Raw genomic sequence first — 13,790 nt, forward strand, 5'->3', positions numbered from 1 at the left:
TGCAGAATGTCCTAGAACTGGAATGCCATTTTTAGACCAATAACAGCTAAAAATAGAGCCCATACAGCAGAATAACATCTTATACCTGGAATGCAACACGTTCAGGATAACAGGAATTCATGTTAAAACCAGTTGTAAATGGGGTATTAATCTCTAGTATGGGTCAAACTCTAAGAAAGGCAGATTCTCTTCGTCCAAACACCATCGAGGATATTATCTAAGACGCAGACAACATAATACAGCTGCTCTTCAAAACTAAATGTGCAAAATGGATGAAATGCTCCTCGAAAACCGTGGACTTTACAGCGTTGTGGTTTTTAATATCTTTTAAATTGAACTTACCATTTTTATTTTTCCAACAACATTTTATGTGAGAAATGGGCTCGAGCAGAAAATGAAAGGCACGACTTATATGGCTTATTTTCTCCGTCTCATAAACAGACAAAGGCGGCGCGCTCGTTTTATTTAGTTTTCAGGATGCCTTTTTTCTTTTTCTTTGCATACATGTGTGTTTTTTTGGCGCTTTCTGTCAGGAATGGCCTGCGCGCAAACAAACACAGCGAAGTATTCAATAAATAAAATTGCTGGCGGTTCAGTGAACTCCTCTGTGTGTTAGAGTTCTCGGGCATGAAGCGGTGTGGTTTCACATTCCACCGCTGCACAGAGGAAGAGGCAAAGCTCCTTCTCGGGGTAAACGGGAGGTTTGTCTCTGGAGGGGTGACACTTTTTAGTTCAGCCACGCACACAGTTTGCATATAATGGAGCGTTATTGTGGGCTGTCTCACGCTTTATAAAATCAAAGACCCAAGGTGTAAGATGTTTCTGCACTCAGAAAAACCCATCTCACAAACTAGACTCCACAAACTTAAGTTCCCGTACAAACTAAATGACGTTTTCAGGAAAACTTTTAGTAGATCACATTTGTTTGTAATGTTTCTACTTAACGTCTAGCGCTATCTCTCTGTGTGCGCTATGTTTAAGGACCTTGCGTTGCCACTCAGTATCATACTTTGTAGAAATAACTGCTAAAAACCAACCAGTTCATGATGAACAGGGACAATGTTGCTTGGGTTGCATTCATCGCCACAAAGTGATGCCAATTTTTAACTCATTTTCTGCTTTTCTTTTTGTTGTTTCCCCTCCTCCTTCATTTATTTTTAAGTTTCTGTACTATATCATTCTCTTGTTCCGGTGCTGTCTGTACCTGCTGTAGGTACCTGATAAATTCCTCATGACTTTGTTGGAACAAAGGAACCGTTGCTGTCTCTGTAGGTGGTGCACTCTCAGACCAGAGACATAGATTGCGTTGATTAATACATGTGGAAAAGAGGCCGCCAAGTCCAGAATACTAAGAGACCCACCTGCACCCATGATGAGACCTGGAGCAGAGTCTTTGGTGTGGACAGTCCCGGACACGTAGGGGTTGTCCGCCCAGCGCAGATGGAGGTGGAGGTGGCAATCCGGCTGCATTAAAGACACATGCAGAGAGAATTTAAAGTGAGCCACTGATAGCATATACACTGATCCACCATCCAACAGAGGGCTTTAGTGTTTATTTTACAGCAACACATCTCAACAAAGTTGTACTTCAGTGGAACGGTGGGTGAAGTGAACACACTTGTTCAGCCATGTTTGGCGAGTCTTCCTACACAGATACCTGATAATCCCACCGCAAATACAGCTCAGTCTGGAGTTTTAGGGGTGTTAATCAAATTTATTGTGTCAAAGGATATTTAATAGAAGCTTTCAAATGAGATAATCCATCTGCGGATTCACAACGCAAACATTAGTCAGAGGCAGATGCTGAACTAAGTCCATTCTACAAACCACAGTATGATGGTTTCTATTCACACATCTCCTTAGAAGAAATGCAACAACCACGGTTTTAGTGACTGCAGTAAATCAGTAAGAGAGTTAAAGTTGCAGTATGTTAAAAGATCCTGTAAACAGCAAGAAAGCTTTGTTCAATAAGCATTTTAGATGCTTCACATTGACAAAATCCTCTCTCCAAGATCTTTGTGACCCTACTGAAATCACTCGTACTATGTCATGTTATTGTGGATCATTTCCCAAAGCCTTCTGTGGTGTTTTTGGAGTTTTAGTGTGTTTTTGATGAACTGCAAGTTTGGTAATCTACCACAGTGAACATCATGTTGGCTTTGATTGTGTCCCATGAAATATCCATCCATCCATCCATCCATCCATCCATCCATCCATCCATCCATCCATCCTCTATACACCGCTTTATCCTCACTAGGGTCATGGGGGGTGCTGGAGTCTATCCCAGCTGACTCAGGCGAAGGCAGGGGACACCCTGGACAGGTCACCAGTCTGTCCTCATGAAATACATTAAATTAAATTCAGGCTAACTATAGTAGAGCTGGGTATTTGAATGTTGTCACAGTTGAAATTCTGCTCTTCAGTCTGCAGTTTGAGTAGCTCCAAGTCAAACATTGTGGTCAATACATCCATACAGTGCAGTAGTGCAACTAGTAGGTCTTTTTTCTTTGTGATTTTTCCCACTATTTTCAGACTAGGATATTTATCAATCATTGATTAATCAGTAGATCATTTTGTCAAGAAACCATTTAACCGTTTTGTCTCTGAAAATGCGGAAAAAATGCCTGTAGAACTTTCCCAAATCCCCAAGTAATGCTTTCAACTGTCTGGTTTTCTCCCATACCCAAACACATTCAGTTTACTGTAGTAGATGACAAAGAAAAGCCTAAAATCCTCACATGAGAAGCCAGAAGTGGCGCATTTTTCAAGTGTCGGTCCTTTAGAATGAGAAAGCGGCACATTTTAACTCTGCTGTTTGTGCAGTCGAAGCCACAGAAAACTCATTCGAGAGGACCGCTGAATACCAGTTAGTCTTCTGAGGGATATAAAGTACTCTGTGGTACTTTTCAGCATTCGGTTTAAAGCGGACTACAACCTCATGCAGACATTATGACAGACGTTTCCTGTGCATCGGGGTCATTCCTCTCAGGCGGTCTGTATCAGGTGGCAAGCTAATGGAAACAGCTGACAGCGTTTGCCTGATAAACTGCCACATTAGATAGCACAGCTGCTATCTGGCTTTGTCTATCTGGCTGACTTGTGATGTCAGTGTTTGAAATAAAGCTGTCTCCATGACTGATACTTTAACAACCCAGAGAGCTTTCCCCCCCCCTTTTTTAGCAAGGTAATTCTGTTGAGGTATGGATGAGGCTAAAGGGAAGATGAGGTCAATATCAGATGGAACAACCGCGTGTTTTTCGACGCCGGCGAACGAATCTCGAGCTGATATTTTGCGCCTCCCTTCAAAATCTGTCGGCTGACTAGAGCGATGGTTCAAATAAAGGACCAGACTCCAGCGTCCCCTTCTATCTGCCCGTGAGGTGTGATATATGGATATCAGACTGCGAGTGACTCATTGCCTCTTCGCCGTGTAACCCCCACGGCAGCGACTCTGACAAGACGGATGGCGGAGCTGGAGCAGGCATCTCACACACATCCCTCAAAGTGCAACAACTCATCCTTCCTTCTCTTACTTCGCGTTCACGCTCTCAACAACCTGGTCGACAGGTCTCGGTATTTTGACGGATTGATGTTTGTGCGAGGTTGCGTCTGCATCACAGTGCACAAAGTTTGAATGTGTTGCGTATACGGTGCTGCACTACAAAGAAGACATGAAGTAAGCACTTGCTCAAAACCAAGAAACAAACCTACTACATCTGCGTTGACACCACAGTAGTTGAACTTGTTTTATGGCTCTTATCCAGGCTGTTTTCTCCTGACTAGATCCTTGCTTCTGTTGTATCTACTCTCAGATGTACGTCTCTTTGGCTAAAAGCGTCTGATAAATGAAACTGTAGAATTATAGAAGTTAAAACCAGAATGGTCTGAACATTTGGACATTTTTCAGATGACGCCCAGTCTGTTGAGGCTTAGCAGAAGATCGATATCCCAGGCTAAAGCTTTATGTCCAAACATCACAAAGATTTTTACAGAAAATGAAAGTAAAAACTTCAACTTGGCAAAGTATATGATGCCTGACTTGAATCCAGTAGAAGACTTTTAAAAAAGAAAGGTGTAGCAACAAAAGCCCACCAGCTAAAAAGTGTCCAAAAAACAGCAAAGCTTCTCCCCAGAAATCCTCCATGTCTAGGAGGAGGTCATGAAAAATATAGGTGGATGTGCAAAAAGTGCTGAAAAATCTGAAGTTTTTTCTGTGGGGCTGACATTTTATTAGAGAAAACTTAAGTTGTTGAAGACAAGAGCAAATGTGCTCTTGCAAGTATTGTAAGGTGATACAATCTGGAATCATTTGATATCATTTTAAATCATTCATCTGCCCAATCCAACACAACATGGAGCAAAAATAACACAACCATAGTCAAGGTATTGCTTACAAGAATTGGTTGATATTTTGGGAAACATATGAAAAGATGAAGAGAATTTGTTTAATGTGACACTGCAACCATCAGCTAATTAGCTTAGCTTAGCGCAAAGCTAAGAGGAAAACATTTGATTTTACCTCTAATGATGCTCACTATTTTGAAAAAAGGCAACAAAGTTAAAAAAAATGTCAGGGTTGCTTACCGCTTTGCAGCTGACTGGTTTGCCGTTCATGTCGGTGGTAGGAGGGGCCAAAGGTTCCCAATCGCGTCCTTTGTTATAGGTGATGAGGGTTGTCACTTTTCCGTCGGTCTTCTGATTGGCCAGGAACACTCCTTTGATGCCACGCACCTGGTGGAACAAAAAAAACGAGACAAATAAAGGTCAACTTTCCCGCACAATTCTGAACAGAGCTCAGTGTGAATGTGCAGTTTCTCAGTTTTAACGTCACATAGTCTTGCTTTAAATGTCTGAAGCTGCAAACGCGATTACGCAAACACTATACGCCGATGGAAAGCTTAGATTCTCATGAATCCGCCGGTATAAACAACTTTCAGATGCGATTACCACAGCGGGTGAGAAAAACACATTTGTCCGACAAACAACGAATATCCATCCATCCGTTCTCTATACACGGCTTCAACGTACACAACGCGACTCACATTTCCGGGTTCATTATTACACACAGACGAAAATATTCCACAAAAAACGGCCATAATCCAACCTTGGACATCCAGACGACACAAGCCAGTAAACTATTTTGTCCAAAACATGTCTTGAATTCGGTATATAATCCACGAATCGGGCGTTTTTGAGGAAATGCACCACGCGATGCACGTCCAATATTCCCTGTATTTTTCGTCATATTTTTATTGACAAATGAAATATTAGCGATTTTTTGTACTGAAAATGGCTGGAATTGCCTGCAGCTTAATGTAATAACTCGTGCTGTTTTCATAGAGAAAATGCTGTTTTGTTTCATTAAAACTGCTGTAATTGGATTGTAACCTTACCTTGAACTGTGGAACTAGATTTATGGCATTGAGAGTGGTGGAAACCTGATTACCCAAAGCGTACTTATGATGCAGAGCAATGCATGCTACTTGGAAACCACCGACACAGAAGCTGCACGGCTGTGAAAGTTTAAATCGCTGAAATCAACACGCACTGAACGGTTTTTGCGGCTGCGATGTTGCAAGCTGCATGCTCTGAGGCTGAAACATTAAGATGATGATGAAGACAGAGCAGACAGATATTTAACCAGAGCCAGGCGGCATGTCGTACATATCTCCATCCACAGACTCCCCCGGCTCCCTTTTTCAATCTATTATGTAGAACTGATGTTTATATAAAGAAATACGGTAATTGTTTCAATCAAAGCGCAGAAGCCAGCTTGTATTCTCCCCAGACTTCTGGCTTCTCTGCTATCCAGCCCGCATTTTTTTTTCCATCTCTCCATGTGTGTTCAGAACTTAATCTTTTTCTCTGCACTTTCTGCTCCTATACGTTGTTCCACTTTCCATCTCTATCTCTATGTGAGGAAAGTGCAGCCCAGAGCGAGGGATGAGGGGAGGAGGAGAAAATGAGTGCAGCGAAGGCCTCTGCCTCGACGGCTTATTCTTTTTCCCTACAACACCTCTTCTCTTATTCTTCCTGCAACACTTTTTTTCCAGGTCCTCTTTTCCCATTTATCTCGAGACCTTGCCCATACACTCAGGTGACTTGAAGCTGAGCAGTTCTTTGAGTGGCAGAACATACAGAATAAAATATAGGCACCATGGCGCAACAGTCCTTGAGCAGTGCATATACAGCTCCAGTTTCTAAATCCACCATCACTGTAAACTGCATTATGTCCCATGCGAGAACACAAAGCTTCAAAGAGAATAGTTAGTGTGGCTGGGACACTAAAAGCTGCTAACAAAACTTCCTTCACATGAACCTTTGTGAATGTTTACTTTGCACTTTGCTGGCTCTTGTCCAACAGTCAGAGAAGGAAAGATGGAAGTATCGTACTGGAAGGAGCGTATGTTTCTATCCACATCTCCACCGAGAGATTTGATTTTTAACCGAAACAACGGCGAGATAAGTTTCTTCACCGGCTTGTTTCGGATTCCCCCTGGGGTCAAAACTAGAAGTCAGATCCTATACTTGGAAAGAGTTCAGAGTACAATCCCTGCTCCACTGCCCTGAAAGGAGCTGGAGCTGTTCAGGCATTTGATTAGGATGCCTCCCTGATGCGCCCCTGTCGAGGTATTCCTGGCATACCTAACCTGGAGGAGTTATGTGCTGGAATACATATGGCATCTAGTCTGGGTATGTCTCTGGATTCCGTGAATATGTTAGAAGGCCTGGCTAGGATGCTTCTGCCACCATGCCCTGGGCCCTAATGATGACTGTAAAATGGATAAACAGATATCCGTGGATGAATTAATGGGCTGTTTACCACGATACACTGTCCACCTCCTGCACAGTGCAGGAATTATCTGCACGTTGTAGAAACTGCTCTTCCTTTTGTCGTCGCTTGTAGCAACCCACACAAAACCACAGGTCACTGAAAGAAACCCAGTGTTTTAACTGAAGCGCTTCTCTTTGACTTGAGTTTTCACTATTTTTTTAGTCGGACTTGTTCGTAAGAGACAAACACAAAGCCGGCAGATGTCAAAATGATTAATATTCAACAATCTGGTGAGTGCAAACAGGAGAAAGAACATCTCTGAAACGATTCATACTGACCTGGCAACGCAAGAAATGTGCAGTGCTGACTACATTTGCCTCCTAATATTCTCTACTATCAGTCAGTTCCTGGCCACAAGTACAATGAAGGGTAATTCATCCAGGTACTCGGATATGGGAGCCAGAACTGAAGGAGTGTTTCTTCTGCAACATCCATTCTTATCGTGTCATCTTATCATAATGGGATTTTTCTCTCACACACTTACAATCTAAGATAGGGTTTGCAATATTCTGAAGGTCTTAAATGCAAACAAGTTCCACAAAATGACCAAAATCAACCATGAATCAACATAGCAAACGATGAGCCTTCCTTACTACAAATATACACACTGCTCTGTTCCTACAAATAATCACAAGTTTGTTCAAATCCACACCTGAAAGGAGCCTCCAACAAACACACCATTTCCTCTTGTTTGTGCAGCAGTGAACTGCAACTGCTCAGTTTCTGGAACGCTTGAAATGAGGAGTCCCACGAGGAGACCGAGCTTACTTTTGGACTCTGCTCAGAGTTGGACTCAGCTGTGTTCACTGCGGCATCTAATTGCATCAAATATTCATGCATTTAGCAGTTTGGAAATGTTTACGTCTTACACCGTTGAGATGAAACCCCAACCCCACCTCACCTCCAGGATATCGATGAGGACGTTCTCCTCGGGCTGCTTGGTGCTGCGAACGTTTTCCAGAACGATGGAGTAGTAGACGCCTTGGGGATCGGACTGGTAGAGGTTATAGGTGTCCGACTGGTACCACTCCTGCAGGGCGAGGAAGACCTGGTTCTCGTCTGTACTCACAATCTGAACATCCTGGCCAAAGAAACGGAGAAAGAGAGATTTCTGAATAAGAAGAGTTGAAAACAAAAGAGTAGCATCAATGCGAGTGAAGACAAAAGCAAAGAAAGACAAAAAAATAAAGGAAAAGAAAAAAACAGGCAAAGCATCAAGTAAGACAGATGGGAAGTGAAAAGCAAAAAGCAAAAATAAAACAGGGAAAAGAGAGAATAGATAAAGCAGTAAAAGCAGTAAGTGCGATTCACAGAAGTTTGACAGTCACTCACTGCAAGCCAGAGAACATAATCGGATAAACACAGAGCTACAGAGTAAGAGAAACAAACTGAGGCAGATAAGGCAGCGCTTCACCCGTCGAAAAACTGTTTTTGGCAGCTTAGAAAACTTGTTAGGTGTACTTGTCAAAGCTCTTGAGCCTCCGATGCAAATGGCTTCATCACTCATGAAAGACTGTAACGACGGCACGAAGAGCGACTCAGCACTTTCCCAGTGTTAGTGATTACATTAACATAACATTTGAAGACAAAGCCATCAGGATGTCAGGGGAAATGCCCGAGAAGGTGTGCCTCTGATCACTGACACTCTTCCATCTTGCTCAGAAAATACACTCAGGCTCAATTACCCTTGGATTTATGGTCGTGGTTCCGAGTAATAGCAAAATTGAAGGCTGCGGCCTGATCTTCATATTCATAAATGCACTGAGTCACTGAGCGAGACTTGTGCAAATTGCCAGAATGTGAATTATGCCAAAAACGGGAACAAAATAAGGCGCATGATGAAGACACGCCGGTTGACTTCTAAGCCCAAAACACCCAGGAAGGGTAAGGTTAGGGTTCCGTTCGTATTGGACGATTCCACACCTCAAATGTTCTATTAATTTAGTGCAAGTAAGTCTCGGCCAAATATATCTAACAGAAATTATTTCTGCTGGTATTTTTGCAAGTTAAATATGAATTGAAGTCAAATATGCCTTTTACAATCTCCTGGCTATTCACCTTTCAGACATTACGGCCAACGTACTGGAGGAGAACGTGAATATTTAGTTTTAGGCAATACATGGTTCCTTTTTGAGCTTATTCCACCTGCTGAGACTGTACATTTCTAAATCCCATACACTCGACTCGATTTGACTCAACAGTTGATGCCGACTCAAGCTTTCGTACAATAAATTCCACGCTGCAGCCCGTCTGCCAAAGAAGCCGTACAGATCGACTGGGAGCTTTGGGATTTTTGTCACATTTGTTCATGTAGTAGAGTCACAGCGGACTCCTGATTCTTGATTCTCCCTGTCTGTGGACTTTGGAGAAACTTTCTGCTGTATTTTACACAACTTTTAATTCCCAGTGGTATTATCATTATTCCTGTTTCTGTTTCTTTCATAAGATTGTGGTTGATTTACCGCAAAAAATAACAGCGCCAACAAAATTCTGAGTAAGTTAAGAGACACACTTCTTGATTTCGTAGGTTATGATCATCATGGGTTAAGATTTGAACTGCCACAACACTTAAGATAAAAAAAAAAACTCAAAATAGTTGATACTTTTAGAGTTTCAGACAGAGAACATACAAACGGAATATTGCTTGAATGCCCCTAATGCAAATGAAGGAAGCGCTGTACCCCCTAAAGGCCATGTCCTGTTAACATCAAGTGTCCATATGGCGTTTTTTTTATCCATGAAGACAAATCATGAGCAAAATAGACAGTTGACGCTATGGTTCAGGACGTCTATGTTGGAAACCAATCAACCAATCCCTTGAATTTGTTGGGTAGAACTTTCCATATCATCATTCTTCTTCAGAATCGGTTTACGGTAGTATTAAAATTGCCTTTGTGTAGCATCGAGCAGTTTTACAGCCAGTTGTGCTCCACCTGCTATGAATGTAGAGGGATGGGCATTGACTTTATAGATCTAGAAGAAGCAATAAGTTAGAGCTACATCTAGGACAGTTCAAGACAGAAACTAAATATGCAACCTGAGAGATGAGTTTTTAGAGAATTAATTAACGAGCAGAACGTTATGACAGTGAATGGAGGAGTGAATTACAGTAAAAATGTTCTTTCTGATTAACAGCATCTCCCACTTCTTTTCCTGTCCCCTCCTCTCTGATCTATAAATCCATAAATGCAAATCACTTAGTATGCATCAAACTTATTACAAAGGTGGCTATTCATCCAGTTCACTCAAATGACACAAGACTGAGCGATGGCAACCAGTAAGTCAAACCCTGAACCTCGAAACAACTTCCAGCTATCTGAACAATTAATCACGCAAACCAAAAAATATCCATCTTTTTCAACCAATCAATCTACAACAGTATAAACTGTGATATCATAAATGCAATGTTGTGTGCTATCGTTTTGGTAGAGCACGTTAATATGCAACATTGAATGTGAATGGGGAAGTTGCCATAAAGAGTTCAAACACGAATATTCCACCTCATTTGCTTTTCCTTGCATTTGCCCTCCACATTTCCTTCCTTCCAGCTTCTATCCCGGTGCTCCGTTAAAACACAGTAGCCCGAGTTTACGACTGACAGCTCGTCCCAGGCGGCAGTGTGGAGCTTGGGGAGGAGCTGGCACTGAGAAGTGTACAAACTTCAGCTTCAGCGGCATTTTTAGCATCCAGAGTCAGTCCTCCTGAGTGGCTGGGAAACATAATCCTATGCTACACAAGATGTGCCGAGGTGGAGGATGCAAATACATGCAGACAACACTGACGGAACACGTGTACGCCAAACATATTCCAGGATTTTTGGACATATTGCTGTATTTTCATTGTATTTGCATGATCTGATCAGCTTATCTTGACTCAGGAATAGGGTTTAGATAAATCACTTTGGCTGGAAGACGTGGCATAAACAGGAAAGGGAGAGTAAGGAGAAAAAAAGTGCATAGCTGGAAGTGATATAGATCATTCCTCTTAGCATGAGGGCAAGAAAGTCATTGTTAAATCTCTTCATGTGAGTCTCGTGTAGGGAAGTGTTACTTAAAAGAAAAGGCTAAAAAGCTCTCACAAGTAGACTCGATACTGTCCAAGATATAGATCTTTAATTAGAACTTCTTCTGCTCCTATAATTTCATGGATGGATGCTACGGCCTACCCGTTTCAAATTGAGATTCATTACTCTTTAATGTTTCACGGACCCGTTATTCATCGACTGCCCCTCACTCACAAGGAGTTGTATTCAACTGCTACCCCTTAGATATCTACAGGAATGTGCAGCAACACGTGCAAAGCAGCATCATTTATTATTTCATAACCCTACAGCAACTTTATATCAGGAAAGGCAGAAGACCTTGTCAAGAAGAATTTGTTTTGATGCATCACCAACCTTCCTGGGTGGAGATTGAGGTGGATGGACGGGCAAACAATTATATGACTAAAAGCATTCCTAAAAACTTTGGTTTCTAACGACTGGTCGAGTTTATCATCTAACCGAACTTATAAATGACGAAACTTGCAAGATGTTATCCCCAAGATTTTCATGGGTCTGATGGTATTCACAGTTAATTCATCGATTTTTCTTAATGCCATTGAAAGTGGACTCATTTCTAACAGTTCCACCCTCCTATAGAAATCTATCAGGCACTGTAATGCAAATGGTACATTTCCTACCGCTACCGTTTCACACTTAACGCGTTTAATTGATGAAACACTGGGAGAGTCGTATTGTAAAACTGCCACAGGAAACACAATGGCATTTCGCGCAATCATCTATCAACAAAACGGAACAAGATAATGGTAATGTTTAGCATGAGAGCAATGCATCAAGAAGGAGCAGCCACAGTGAGCTGCAGGCAACAAGCTGCTTTAGTCCTGAGCAAAACGCAAACTTTCGTCTGCACCTTGCTGTGCTGGAAACACAGATGATGCCAAATAAAACAGCGCTGAAATCTTAACAGGCATGTGATTCATTTCTCTTATGGTGATTTGTAATGGTTTTGTAAGGCATAAACAAACTGTTCATCTCCGTCGTTAATATTTGCCTCATTTGCAGTTTATTTTCTCTTTAAAATCTCAGATCTGCATGTTAATGGGCAGATTTTGGAAGGGAAACATGCAGATGAAGGTTTAGTATAAAACATTTCAAGACCGCCCGTTTCATGTCCAAATACACGGCCAAAAACACGAGGCCCCCCACAACTTAGTGCAGTCCCATCTGTCTACATGTGCTCCTAAGCCTGCAGTTTGCACCTCAAATTTATGGATCAAACGCAGCAGCCGTGCAACTCGTTAGAAACTTCTTCTACTTTCTTTGAAATGTATGAACGTAATACTAAATAGGATTATGATGAACGGCAGATGAAGGGAGCTTTTTAAAGCATGAACATTGATGAAAACATGAGTGCAACTGGACAGATTTTTTGGTTGCAATGAGGAAAGAGGGAGATGATTCACACAGGTTGCTTTTGAACAGGTATGCAGAACACAACTTTAAACAGTTTGTCAGATTGTAAAGAGCCTTCAAAGAGACAAAATGCAGAGAAGTTCTACAGGAGTGTAAACAATACTGAACTTTACACACTCTAATGCTTTGAACAATTCCACAAGCAGAAACTCCAACTTGTGTAACAGATGTAAGTGTACAGATGGTATGATAGTAGCTAACAAAGAACAAAGAAGCAGAAGAATTGAAATAGTGCTTCGGTTTAAAACTGCATCAAAATGCTTTATCTTGAACTGGATCCAGGCCTTGAACTGGGTGACAAACTGGTGTGAGAAGCAAAAATATAAAGCTGAAATTTGAAAGATCCATCACTGGATTTGGTGGCATTTGTGCGGGGCTTTAACATTTCGCCATAGCTAAAGGAGGTACGTGCAGCACGGTAAGGGCAAGGGAAAGACAAATGGTCATGGGAAGTCTGGTCGTCTGGCATGAGTGCCTGGGTGTGCTGTGAAAATGCCACCTGTTTGGTTTTTAGCACTCTCATTTACTCTCGGCTTGAAATAACAGAAAATCTCTACCAGTCTTCCTCTTACTGGTACTGCATCACTGAGTGTCCTCTAAACAAAACAAAACAACAAAAAAACCCCACTCCTAATCCATCTCTGACAGGGCCATCACAGCCACAGTCACCCTGGAGACAAGGACCACTGCTGGGAGAAAAATATTAGAGATCCTGGGTCTCAGACGCTGCTTGAGCCGTTTCAACCTTTACTTGACCCAAACGCAGCGTGGCGTTAATAACAGTAGAAAAGGCAAAGACAGAGAGAAATAATGAGATGGTGCTCAAGCTAAGGCTCAGTTTACAGAATTGGAATCAGTCTGGATGCAGACATACTCCATGCACGGCCTCAAAAATGTTAGGTAGGGTAAAAACAAACCACAAGAATGACTGAAAATAAGGGATGTAACCAGTTAGCTGTAAAATAAACAAGAGAAACAAGACGACATGGTCATCAATATCCCCCGCCACATGTGATGTCTATGAGTCTATACCCAAAATGGTGATAAAGGGCCATAACTCTGTTAAATATTATCACACAGGTCTCATTTTCGAACTTGATCAAGGTGTCCATGGTGTGAAGCTACACACTAAATTTCGTAATCCTAGCTGTAATAGTTTCCGAGAAAAGCTGTCCCCTTCATGTCGGACGGACGGACGGAGGCCAAACCTATATCCCCCTTTTCCACTTCGTGGAGGTGGGGGATAAAAAGCTGCAGGCCGGTTCAAAGCCGGAGAGAGTGAAAGAAAACATAGAAAATGATGGAGGTGTGAATTAAAAAGGTGAAACAGATATTTTTGCACATCTTGTGTTACTTTTTAATATAGTGTGCTTCTTGATCACATTAGAAAACATCTGTCACCTAAAGGCATATGGATAAGACTGGCTACTAATCAGTTTAACCAACAGCTAATTTGGATGTTCACTGTGATTTATACTGTGC

General features: G+C 41.9%; 1 protein-coding gene across 4 annotated transcripts in view; it reads right to left on the reverse strand.

The window, feature by feature from the left end:
* The window catches only part of sorcs2 (sortilin-related VPS10 domain containing receptor 2), a 365,472-nt gene that overhangs the window by 30,640 nt on the left and 321,042 nt on the right, over window positions 1-13,790 (reverse strand). For all 4 annotated transcript variants that reach the window (XM_051943725.1, XM_051943727.1, XM_051943726.1 and 1 more), the window contains exons 9-11: window positions 7,737-7,916; window positions 4,585-4,731; window positions 1,362-1,464 (exon numbers count right to left, since the gene is read on the reverse strand). In XM_051943725.1, coding sequence (XP_051799685.1) covers window positions 1,362-1,464; window positions 4,585-4,731; window positions 7,737-7,916 — 430 coding nt within the window. The remainder of the gene's footprint in view (window positions 1-1,361; window positions 1,465-4,584; window positions 4,732-7,736; window positions 7,917-13,790) is intronic.

This window comes from Acanthochromis polyacanthus, chromosome 23, assembly GCF_021347895.1.
Source record: "Acanthochromis polyacanthus isolate Apoly-LR-REF ecotype Palm Island chromosome 23, KAUST_Apoly_ChrSc, whole genome shotgun sequence".
Lineage (NCBI taxonomy): Eukaryota > Metazoa > Chordata > Actinopteri > Pomacentridae > Acanthochromis > Acanthochromis polyacanthus.